Source organism: Gambusia affinis, linkage group LG12 (genome assembly GCF_019740435.1).
Source record: "Gambusia affinis linkage group LG12, SWU_Gaff_1.0, whole genome shotgun sequence".
Lineage (NCBI taxonomy): Eukaryota > Metazoa > Chordata > Actinopteri > Cyprinodontiformes > Poeciliidae > Gambusia > Gambusia affinis.
In genome coordinates, this window is record NC_057879.1 from 4,469,841 (window position 1) to 4,482,491 (window position 12,651).

Consider the following 12,651-nt stretch of genomic DNA (forward strand, 5'->3'; position numbering starts at 1 on the left):
ATTAAAGGAAATAAATAAAATACAGAAACCCCTACCTGATACCATGAATGTTCTTGATGGCATAGCTGATCTCACGCCGCATCTCCTTGTCATCACACTCCATCTGAAGCGGAAAACAAGAGTTTAAAAAAACCACACACTTCCTTTAAAATAGTTTACATGTTCAGCTAACGAAGGGATTAGCTCAATAACTGAACACAGAGTACTTGTTGGTTTATACACTTAAATATTTTATACTTAGCTACAGAATAGAAAACAATTTTGTAGAACATTTTTTCTTTGTTTTCTAAAAACAAAAAAAACAGAGTTAGCCCTAGGAACTGAGTCACACTAACTTGTCTATTTTTAAAGAAAGTGAATCTTTAGAGGCTCAAACTTTGCGATTATATGCAGCGTCCTCCACATTTCCTTGCACTCTGGTAAAGATGTGTTAAAAGGCCTTAAAATACAAAAACATCTTTTATTGCAGTAACGTTATTTCAGATGTTTTAAAAGTATCTATCTTAGATTTGCAAAGAAAAATGAATCTGTAAACGATTTCTGAATCATTGAGTAATTTTTTTAAAGGAACATAACTTCAGATGTTTTAAACATGCTTTCTTTGAAGTATTTTTTAAAAATACATCAATATTTTTATTGCTGTAACACAAATCCAGATGTTTTAAATCTTACCTTTAGTTTGAGTCATTTTATTGAGTGGGAGATAAATCCCATGTTAAGTGATGTTCACCATATTTATCAGTGGTGCTGCCCTGATCACTTCCAGGAGCTGGATGGATGGATCACTATTTGTCATGTAGACAAGATCTCATGGTTGTCATGGAGACTTGCTTACCCCAAGATACCAGTCTCTGTTGCAATCCCCTAATGGTGAGCTTTGCCATTTTCTCCCTCTCGTTTCCCTTTCTGCGTTTCCACTCACCATATAATTGAGCAAACTGGAATTCTGAAAATAAACTTTTACTCAACAGAAAGACGCCAAATTAAAAAAAAGAAAAGAAAAGAGAACTCACGTTTTTTGATACAAAGTTTTTGCGGTAGGATGAGGCAGTTTTTCCAGTTGTATCAAAATTAGGATTTTTCACAAAACTGCGACGAAAACACTTTTTTCAGTATCACACGAGTCCAGTGATCAACAACAAGAAGTTTCTACTGCCGAAAACGATGAAGGAAACGGCAGGACGTGGTAGGAGGATGACCACTTCCTGGTGCGCTATTTAATGAGTTACCGCATGAACAAACTTATTCAATGGAATCAGCAATCACAAAAATGTGTTTTTTCTACATTAGCAGCACATCGACAAAGTTTGGCAAACATTTGTAACTGAAACTCAGCTACTGCATGTGATGAAAAATTTAATATGGATCGTCCAACTTTATTTCTTCAATACAGATCCTGTTTTATAATAGTGATATCATACTGCTGCAATTAAAGTTTCATTTAGTGTATTTTGAAGCTTTTTGCCCACCTTTACCAGGGTTGCAAACAACTGTGTTTATCCCATTTTTTTCCCGACTTTTCAGATTTAATACACAGTAGTTCACCTTGACGAGTTCAAAAGGGAAGCGCTCATGAAAGATGCGATTGATTTTCGCTCCACCAGACAGCTCCACCGTGTCCACCTGATCCCCCGAGCCTTCAATCCTCTTCTCAAAATCAACAGAGAACTGTTGCACCATCCTGAAACACAACAAATGTGCAAAAAAAAAACCAAAACAATAACAACAACCACATATCAGCTAATTACAGCAAGCTCTGATTTCTGACAACTTAAAAAATGAGAACTAACAAAAAACAGAAAACAAAAGGAGGAGAGAAATTCCTTTCACATGGTCTTTAGTCAACAATGTCTCATGTTGCTTCGGTTGTGGGAAAAGAAGCGGTACTGACTGCAACAGCTGCTTGGTTTTGCGAGACGGGTCATCGGGACGGTATCCGCGGTATTCCTCCGCCTCCTTGTCTAGAGCCAACAGCTGGGCCTGCAACTTGCTGCGGAAAGCTGGCAGGGTGTCCCGAATGTGGTTGGTCAGTTGCTAAGGAGACACAAATCCAACAAGATGTGAGTTAAAATCAAATGCAGAATAAAATGACATTTGCATTTTGACTACCTGGAATCTTTTTTATCGTATCGTATCACGTAATTCACTGTGATGAAATAAGATTCTGATATTCATCCAAAAGCAATCCAGAGAAAATCTGGAATTCTGTGAAATTATAAATTATTTAGAGCTGGGCAGGATGGAAGGTGGTGAGTGATGGAAGCAAAAAGAACACAGACAAAAAAAAAAAAGTAGGCCACCCTCTTATTAATTATGTAAAGAGCACCATGGGAGAGCAGAGAGGGTAAATCCATCATCACCTGGTTGAGCACTTGCTGCAGGCGAGGGGTGCCCATTTTGTCGGCCATGTGCCTGTAACTCGGGTGGGACAGGAAGAACTTCCTCTCAGCCTCCAAAGCCGCCTTAATGTCCTTCTTGCCATCAATGTCCTTCTGACTGCGGTTCACCACGCCAATGTACCCTGGAATATGTGAGAGGAATATTCTAATGAATGCAACCTGATAAACGAATTAAACCATGACAGTAGAAAGGAGGGACGCACCAATCCATTTTTTCATTTCCGATGCCTATATGTGAGGTTTACTATCATCTGAATTGACTTGAAGTGTTTCTGTTTTTCAAAAGGGACTGAATTACAAATTTATTTGATAATTGAACACACTTAAATACACCAGTACAGGGGCGCCGCCAGGAATCTTGGGCCCATGACAAAATTTTTATTGGGGCCCCCCACGCAGATGCTGTTACAATTTGTTTAGTTTATCGGACCTTTCAAAAGCGTCACAATTTCAAAGGATTGCAACTTGCTTTCTTTGGTTCAAAACAGTCTGCATACAGTTTGCAAGTAGGCTGCTTAATTTTTTTCTATTAGTTTTATATTACTGAAATGTCTCTCCCCATGAGCAACAGTCATAGGCAACATGCAAAATGTACATGAAGCAATCCAGACTTCTCAAAAAATTTTATATAGTTGCTTTTTATTCAAGCATCAATATATAACTTTAATAAAAAAAAATATGTTTTCTCCATATTTGTTAAAGTCAGTTTGTTATGAGACAGATAATCTGTGAAAACAATCAATCTCCTCCACCTGCTCCCTGAGCTGCTATTATTGGCTAAAGTAATACAACCAATCAGAACCAGGAGGAGGATCTTAGTGCTGTCAATCAACCTCATTCACTCACTGCTAAATGTGCTAATGGTGGAGAAACAATATACCATTACAGGAAAATCATTATCTGCCGTCACTGGTGGCTTTGCTAACTAGACTGAGCATTTACAACAGGCTACGCTAGCTGCAGCATAACACAGAGCAAGGGGAGGAAGGATGAGCAGCACTAGATGAGATTGTGATTGACAGCAATAAAACTCTCCGGCCACTGACTGGTTGTTCCTAGTACTTTGAGAAAGCAGAGGAACTAGATTTTTCACAAATTATTTCTCATGACATACTCTCACAACATAATGACAGTTTTAACAAATATGTAAAAAATATATATTTGTATATTAGTTACGTACTACAGCTTTAATTTCACTCAGGAGAGGACGGGTCAGGAGGGCCTAGAGCTGCTGCTGATTGACTCATCTGTTGTTAAGTGGTAAAAGGTACAGGGACAAGTTAAATATATGAATATCTTGGTCATTTTTTCCTTTATTCATTAAATGTTAGTGAAATGGAGGCAAACAGTCTGTAGCTAAGCTAATTATGCTAAATGGCTGATAATCGCACACAGTCCACCCACCTCTCTTGGAGAAAAACTGGGTTATAAAATGACACTCTTGTTTTCTTCTTTCTCTGTTTCTCTATTTTTTGGAAATCCTGACTTTATTATTTTTCTTAGCAGCAAAGTAACAGCCACAGTCGTTCTTGTTTTCTACTGACAGCTGTTGAACATCGTCACCTCAAGATCCGAGCAGGAACGAACCATTTCATGCACATCCAGGGGGAGTTCAGGGCAAATATTTTGGTTTGGGAGGGGTAACGTTTGATTTTTACTGCTAAAAACTATTTTAGAAAAACACAATATGATTAATTTTGTAATTGACAGGACCCCAATGTTTTTTTTTTCTCTAAAAAATAAATTAACAAATAAATTGCGGAGGGCCCCCTGTCGGTCAGGGGCCCTTGGAATTCATAACTTTTCCAAGGGCCCCTGTACGGCGCCCCTGCACCAGTATCTTCACAAGCTTCACAAACATTAATTTGTACAGTCAATGGAATCACAGTAGAACAACCGATGTAAAATAAATAAGACAAAACTGATGCTGAGAAAAAATAAACAGCAGTAAACCTTCTTTCAAATGGTTCAGAAAACTCAGAGCACAAAGCATAGAATTAGACTGAATCGATCTGAGTTTACGGATTGGGAACATTGCCACCGATATCCGATCTATAATTTTCATCAATATTGTAATCGATACAGATATTAATATCAAATCAGAGCATCTGTAGCAGAAAATGTCTTATTCTGGATAAAAACACGCACCTCTTCGTAGTGGCAGCAGTTTGTTCTCCAGAACGTCTCGGGCATCTGTTCCCTCATCCATCAGGTCCAGTTTGGTGATCACTCCAATGGTCCTTAAGCCTTGATAAAGCAAAAGGAGTGAAACGAGGAAAAATATAAAGAATAATACAAACAGTATATTTTACCAAATTCCAACTATAGACTTTGTTGAACTGGTATTTATTGTGACAGTCTAGCACAAAGTAGTGCATCATTTTGTCAAGGAAACAAAAGGATATGTGGATTTAAAAATCCTTCACAAAACAAAAATGTGTGGCTTGCATTGGTGTTCAGTCCCTTGATTCGGATACACTGTAAAAACACAAAAACCTATCAAGTAATTTTGGTCTAGTTTTTAGTGAAAATATCTTAGTACGCTTGAAATAATATAAAACTGGCTTACAAGTCACTTTTTAGCGAAATACAGGAGCTTAAATCAATAATTCCTCAATATTGATGAAAAAGTAAAAGTTTAGTAAAGTTTCCCTGGCAGATTATTTCACTTCTAACATGGAAAAAAATGTCTGGTTAAGAGAGAAATGAGAAAAATAATCTGCCGATGGAACGGGAACTTTCAAAGTCTGGACCTAAAGAGAATGGAAAATGTTGAGCAAGACTTGAAAACTAATCTTCAGAGTCATTTACTACATTTGACTGCAAACAACAATGAGCAAAAAAAATCCAGTTTTTTGATGTGTTGACTCACTGATCATTGAGGTGGTTCGACAAAGTACTGACTCAGTCAGGCTAAATACAAAGGCAAGCCACACTTTTCAGATTTTATTTGAAAACGATGTATTTTTTTTCCCAACAATTTAATAATTTAACATCCCATCCAGTTTCTGTCTCATTTAAAATCCAAAATATACTATATATTTTAATTAATTATTAATGATTACCCTCTCCAAAATCCTTTCTGGGTTTTTTTTTTTTTAAACAAAAACACATAAAGAATACTCCGGTGTTATTGTTACTGGTTTTGTTCCTGAGCTGATTTTTGTCTTGTCAGTTAATAATTATTATATTGTTCTTGAAAAATAAAAATAAAAGTATTCTAAAAAAAAAAATAAATAAAATAAAATCCAACATGTACATCTACATCTATTGTATAAAAACATGGATATTGATTGTTTTGATTTAAAAAAAAAAAAAAAGAAGAAGAAGAAAAAACTGAACGGCTGTCTTTTGGCTTATAGAACCTGATATCTGTTTTTCTGTAACAGCAAGCTAAACATGGAGTAATCTGGCCAATAAGCCCATGTCTGGTGATCTGAGCAGCCAATAAAAATCTGACAGTATTTCACTGTTAGGCTAATAGAAGACCTCCTGCCTGTTTACTACAGTCTCAGGTTGCGTTTAATGGATCTTAGAGGCTTTTATAGGGCTTTTATTCCCAGCGCTATATTCTTACATTTGGGGGCCATCAAATATATATTTTCACCCTGATTCTCCTTTGGTTCCTGTTTTCATTCATTTCCATTTTTGATTATTATTGTTTTGATTCTGCTTTTCTTTTTTTTTCTTTTTTACACTTAATTCTTAATCTTTTATGTCTCTCCTCTCTCAACACTCCAGTTTCTAATAATAATCTGATCCCTGCAGGGAGGTTGTCGCCGCCACGTTTAGAGAGGTCAAAGCACAAAAATCAGCGGACAGCCTCTCTCAGCTAACAGAGATCCCCTGTTGAGCTTTAACCCGAGCCATCAAACACAAGGTCACGTCTTTCAGCTTTGATTTCTTTCGGCGTCTAACGCTGCAGCCTCCTTGCCTTACCCTGGGGGTCGACGTCCTTCGCCAGTTTGAGGGCGTCAGAATTGGCCAGGTCGGTGTTTGCCGGGGTGACGGCCAGGATCAGGCAGCTCTCTCTGCTGATGAACTGCATGATCATGTCCCTGATCTGCTGCTCGATGTCCACAGGCTGGTCTCCAACTGGCACCTTGGTGATTCCCGGCAGGTCGATGAGGGTCAGATTCAGCACTGCAGAGTCACAGGAATGCAATAAATGAGACGTTTTCCAGAGCCGGACCAAGGGATATGCGAGATAAGTGGTTGCTTGGGGCCTCCGCGCCACCAGGGGGACCCCCACAGCACCACACTAGCGTGAAATGACAAAAAATAAAAAGAATAAAACATTACATATTTGTATATATATTAACACTGAATAACTCAGATTAAATGGTATTACTCATGGAAAATCAGTTTTTAGTTTGGAACTGTAACATTTATAAATGTAGGAAAAACATGGTGAGAATATGAATTTGAATAATGAACACCCACACTTTTTTTATATGACAAGCTACATAAACCAAATTATTGCTGCTAATTTTCTACTGTGTAACTTTACAAACAACTCATGTATTTCACCATAAGAAATACATGTTGGTCTGATTTTCTTATAGCATTTTAAAGAAGTAGTGTAATAATACATATACTGTGTTCAAAGTTAAACAGCCTCTCTTCTCTTTAACATAAAACTATCTTTACAAGCTAGCATGCTAGTTTTGATAGCTAGTTTAAATAGACATTAGTGATTCGATGGTATGGAAATCTCATAACAAACATCAAGGTAAATAAAAGTTTATGTTTTGTGAAAAATATTTTCAATACTGTGTAAATTACATTTTACACAACATTTAAAGAGTATATCACAGGAGGAAGAACACTTTAGCCCCTTTTATGCTGTTCCTGTAAATTTCCCCCAAACCCCATCTGTTAGCGATGCAGCCAAAGTGTAATATTTATCTCACTAATGCTGATTTACTATTATTTTGGAATCCCTTTCTCTCCATCTGGCATTCAGTAATGGCATATTATTCCTATTGCTAATCTGCATGCCAAATACATAGCTACATACCAGCTATGTGCTGTATTCTAATTAGCAATTTAGCTGCTACCTGATCGGAAAGTTGATCGGTCTGATCAAATCCCTACAGCACAACATCATTACCAATATATGGAATCTGAAGTAGTTCTACCTCCTTAGGTGATTTGTTTTATTATTCCTACAGATTATAAATGTAATTTACACCATATTACAGAACATCCTTGTCTTTGTTTCCAGTGACACAGCTTTAATAACCTTCATCTGCCGGCAATTTGCCATGACTCACATCCTGTCACACCCTGTTTAGATCCAGAAGAGTTTCACCGGTCTGTCACTAACATTAAGAAGAAGAGACGGGGAGCGAGCTCATCCGTACCGTGAGGGGAGTAAACCCGCAGGTTGATGGGGACAGGAGATATGCCTTTGTTGGCCCCTGTGACCCGATCCGTCTCGCCCTCAATCTCTTGGCGCACCTCGTCGAAGTCGGTGAACTTTTTCCCCTTGCAGTGGAGGAATTCAGCCCATTCTGTGGGGAAGGGAAAAAAAGAAAGGAAAAAGAAAAAACAGAAAAACATGCACCAAAGATTAGTAATGGCTCCACTGAGTGGAACAAAATGCCGACGGAGGAGGGAATAAAAAGCAGCACCATTTAGAAAGAAAGGAGGATTTTGTGTGTGTGCGCGTTTGTGTGTGTTGATGTGTGAGTGAGTGGACAAAATGTGTCTGTTATTTGGTGTGGGTGTGTGAAATGTGTGTGGAACCCACCAGCGGTTGCACTGATGAGCTGCAGAACCAGAGGCCTGCGGGTGACGATACCAGAACCACGGGGCAGAAAGTCCCTAAAGAGGAAAAACAAATCAAAAAAATCCTTTTAAAGCCACTTTTATTGTGAACTCACAGTGACGAGCCACTCATTTTATTCCCATGCTAACTGTTTGTGGACTGTGCTGCTTGTTTTCTAACAACACGCCAGATGCAGCAGAGTTTTCCTTGCGGTTTCTTTAATGGAAAAAAAAAAAGAATTTTGTTAGCGAGCTTGAAACGGCTCAAACCAGAAGCCATTTCAAAACCGAGCCTGCAGCTTTCAGCTGGTGTCTGTCTGACCGAGTGGGCAGAACATTCCGACCCGATGAAAGGCAGGTCCGGATGAAGAGCTGACAGGGGCGCTCGCTCATTTGCAAAAACGATGACTTTGACGTTTTCTGGAGGGCTATCCACACAGGTGATGAATACGCTTGTGTATGTGTGTGTGCGCGTACATAATCTGAAGCTAAAAGTCTATACCTATGAGGCTAAAGGCTTGCTGCGGGAAACCTTATCAACAAATACTCCCTGAGGGGGACGGCGTAAACAGGACGAGCCTTGAAAAAATGATGAGGCCTCCGTGAGTCCATTCAGCAGAGTGCAGAGCCAGAGCTGGACAGACGGGCCATTACTCAGCACGGCGGCGCTCACTGAACGGCTGGAGGAGGACTAAATCAACGCACCCAACTGAATCAGTGCACTGAAATATTTGGGCATGTAGAACCACATTACTGTGGGTTAGAGTTGGGTTTTTGTTGAGAGCTAACAAGAAACAATGCTATTACAAATTTTGAAAGACTGAGTTATGTATATGAATATAAGTGTTAAGGGCTAAAGCGTGACTTCGTCCGTTCACCTGATTTACCCCTATTTGTTTAAACTCAAAATTCCAGAGCAACACCATGAATATTCATTTGTGCTTTCCGGAGTGAGAGATGCTGCAAGTGGGTGGTGTTTTAAAAAGGTTCCACCCAACAGAGTATTTCTGCAACCGGCTTTGTATGCATAAAACTGTGGCTTTGTGCAAAAAAGCGATGGGTGTCAGAGTCAAGTTCTCTAGATCTAGCTGCGACATTAGTCCTTTAATCCTAGAAATGTTCTTCAGGTGATAAAAGGCTGATTTTGTAATTATATTTATGTGTCTCTGAATGTGAACTCAAATCCAACGTAATACGATATTACTGACTGTTTCTTGATGTCTTTAAACATACCCAAATATTTGAATAAACAAATGTTTATTGCCTGTTTCACAATTAGTGACTGTATGATATTTTTTTATTATGTAAAGCACAAAAGCCATGACCTGACTTGGTGACTTATGATGTAGCCAATGCTGCCGTCCTTACAGAGTAATTGGTTACACTGATTTATGGAAATACTTGCTTCATAATGAACTACAATCCCTAACAGGAAAAAATAAAACAGGTTATCCAAGTTTTTTTGTTTTTTTTTTATTGCTACGAGTAATCAACTTAATTTTATCAAAGTAAATATACTAAACTTATTAAGATGACATGTTAAACAAACATAGATGAAGTTTAACAAACTCAATCTTTTTTAAGTTGTTTTTTTTTCCCCAGTGTTTGAACTGGAATTGGTGCCACGCAACACCGGGCTCTGGATGCTTATTGGGCCAGAATCCCCAAAGGTGTTGCTGTAACCCACATAAAGTCGTGGCTGTGTGTGACCCAGTGCGGCTGGTTTGGAAAAACTGAAGGACGGGACTTGACTGAGTGGCAAATAATGATGGTCTGCAGACAGCCTCGCTCACTGCGTGGCTTCTTACGTCATCCTCAAGGTTAAACGGGAGAAGGGGATTATCCTATTTCCGGTGGTCAGTTTTTACCTGCCGACGAAGTTCTCCAGCACGGAGCTCTTGCCTGCGCTCTGCCCGCCGACCACCGCGATCTGCGGCAGGTCCAGGTTGCAGGCCTGGCCGATGGAGCTGAAGGCATCCTGCAACCGGTTGACCAGCGGGATCAGATCCTCCATGCCACGATTTCCCATGGTGCCTTTAGTCAGGAGGACTTGGAATCAGCGAATGGAGACAGAAGGGAGATGAGGGGGGGGAGGAGGAGGAAGAAGAGGAGAGGACGTGGCGCTGCTGTATTATTAGTCCAGGACTACCGTGGCGCTTGTTGATGTGGCGGAGTCATCTAGCCGCGCATTGCCGCCCCCCCAACCCTCGAGCCAAGCGAGGGTCGGACGGGCTGTTGAGACAGAAACAAGACAGGGAGAGTCAGAAAAAGGACAGAGACGAACTGCGCAGGAGCACAACCTGTTTTTTTGTTTTGTTTTCTCTCTCTCTCTCTCTCTCTCTCTCTTTCCTTTCTTTCTCGCTCTCCAACACAAACACACATACGTCCAGAAAAGCTTTTTGCTGTCAAGGACATTCACCAACCGGAACATGCAAAAATCAAATAAAGAAACACCGAGCCACCTGCCCTTCTGCACGCGCAAACGTCGCGCGACATTTAATGAATTAAAAAGATAGCGTCAGATGAACGCGTGACAATATTAGCGTGAAGCTCACCTGTGTTGCTGTGTCGTTCGTTGGTGGGGGTGGCGGAAGGAGGAGGCTCGCTCAACCTCAAGATTCCCCCCTCCTGGTTCTACGCGTCTCGGCTCGCCGGTGTGTCGCTGTCCGGTGCTGAAACGACCAGGCGGCGGAAGACGAGCGTCGACACTCCGCGAGGTTACACAAGCGCCACGCGCTCCTACTTCCACTACACCGTCGGCTCACAGTCCACAAAATAAACCGCGCACCTGTGGTCGAACGTCAGCGCGAGCAGAAATTCGCCTTTGACAGATTAATCATATTATTTTTCCCTATCTCCCCCTCTCTATGTCTACCTCCTTCGTCTCTTTCTCCCAGCTTCTCTGCGGTGTGACTGAGAAGCTGCAACCGACGCGACGGAGGACCAATGAGAGAAGAGGGATCGGCGAGCGATGCGGCGGAGCGCGGCTTCCCATTGGTCGAGCGGGTACAGGTTAGGCCTCGCGCAGCCGGCCTCCTGTTTACATCCCCTTCGCCGCTCCTGCCCCCGTCGTGAGTCATGCGGCACGGCTGCGCATCGCTGCAACACACACAGGAGGATGCGCCTCTTCAGATCCCCGCAGTGGGTGCAGAAAGTACCAGTTGTTAAAAAAAAAACATTCACTGGTATATACCGTTTCATATCGCTTTGTTTTATGCACATTGCAAAAAATTTAAAATTAAGAAAGATTTGGGAAAGAAGTGGAAAACATGGCCTCGCAAGGGCAGGCGGGATTCACGACAGATTCAAGATAGAACAAGAATGACATTTGGGCCCAGACTGCCACTAGTGTCCGAGACTCCTGCTGGTGGAGGCGGTCATGCGGAATGTATGCTGTCTTAACCTCTCGCAGGCCAACATCTGCGCCCGCTGCTGGAGGCAGCCTTCTCTTGGCTACAGATGAGATCCGTCATTGATCTGAAGGAGAGGTCTAATTCGCTCCTAAAGGCCTTCTGGCTGTGATGTTGAAAGCAGACTTGAAATGCACCGAGGGCAGATAAAGCAAAGCTATTAGGGTCGCTCATTCATTTCTAGGCCACAAAATGTCATTAGTGTTGAATTTGCCCTTGTCATCATGGACAGGCCTCTGGAGTCGACGCAACATGATGTGGTGAACGCTAGATGGCGGTAATGATCTACTCTACCGTTTGTCTCCGCCACGAACGACCTTATTGGTTATATAGGACGGCGTAAATTTGCGTAAAAAAATAAATAAATAAATAAACTCTGAAATTTTGAGAATGATCTTAGAAATTTTCTAGAAATATAAGGAAATTTATGAGCACCAAAAATCGAAGATTTGTGAGAAAAAAATCCAAAGGTTAATCTCAGAAATTTTCAAGAAAAATCTTGGACATTTCTGAGTTTGAAAAGTCAAAAATTTTCTAGAACAAAACTCAGAAATTTAAAGCATGAGTTCAGAAATTTTCTAAAATAAAAAAACAAATGAACAACAAAAAACAAGGGAAATTCAGATAAATTTCACAGATAAAAACTTTCTAGAAATTTTTTTTTAGATTATTCTCAAAAATTGTCCAGAAAAATCTAGAAAATCTCAGAGTTTGAAAAGCCAAGAATTTTCTAGAAAAAAAATTGTTTCAAAAGTAAAAAAAAAACTAAAAAAAAACATTTGACTTCCAAAACTCACTTTTATGAGTTTCATGTGTTTTTCAAGGAAATTTCTGAGATTAACCTGAACATTTCTGAGTTCTTCAGCAAAAAATGACTCCACTTTTCTCCTATCCACAATAGCCAATTGTAGTTATTCCACATCCAAGACGTTTGTTTTCATAAACTCTCAGGAGTTTATGAATAAGTTGCCCATTAACATCGTCTCCTCAAACTGGGAATGTCCAGAGGATTTGGACAGTGACGACCACACAACTGGGTCAGAGCATCTCTAAAACTGCACCTCTCTTGT

General features: G+C 40.3%; 1 protein-coding gene across 1 annotated transcript in view; it reads right to left on the minus strand.

The window, feature by feature from the left end:
* The window catches only part of dnm3b (dynamin 3b), a 37,166-nt gene extending 25,248 nt beyond the window's left edge, over positions 1-11,918 (minus strand). Inside the window, exons 1-10 of the mRNA XM_044134787.1 lie at positions 10,727-11,918; positions 10,040-10,403; positions 8,155-8,228; positions 7,766-7,915; positions 6,339-6,542; positions 4,548-4,646; positions 2,361-2,521; positions 1,892-2,034; positions 1,546-1,681; positions 36-103 (exon numbers count right to left, since the gene is read on the minus strand). Coding sequence (XP_043990722.1) covers positions 36-103; positions 1,546-1,681; positions 1,892-2,034; positions 2,361-2,521; positions 4,548-4,646; positions 6,339-6,542; positions 7,766-7,915; positions 8,155-8,228; positions 10,040-10,200 — 1,196 coding nt within the window. The 5' untranslated portion in view covers positions 10,201-10,403; positions 10,727-11,918. The remainder of the gene's footprint in view (positions 1-35; positions 104-1,545; positions 1,682-1,891; positions 2,035-2,360; positions 2,522-4,547; positions 4,647-6,338; positions 6,543-7,765; positions 7,916-8,154; positions 8,229-10,039; positions 10,404-10,726) is intronic.
* Between the last annotated feature and the right edge of the window lie 733 nt (positions 11,919-12,651).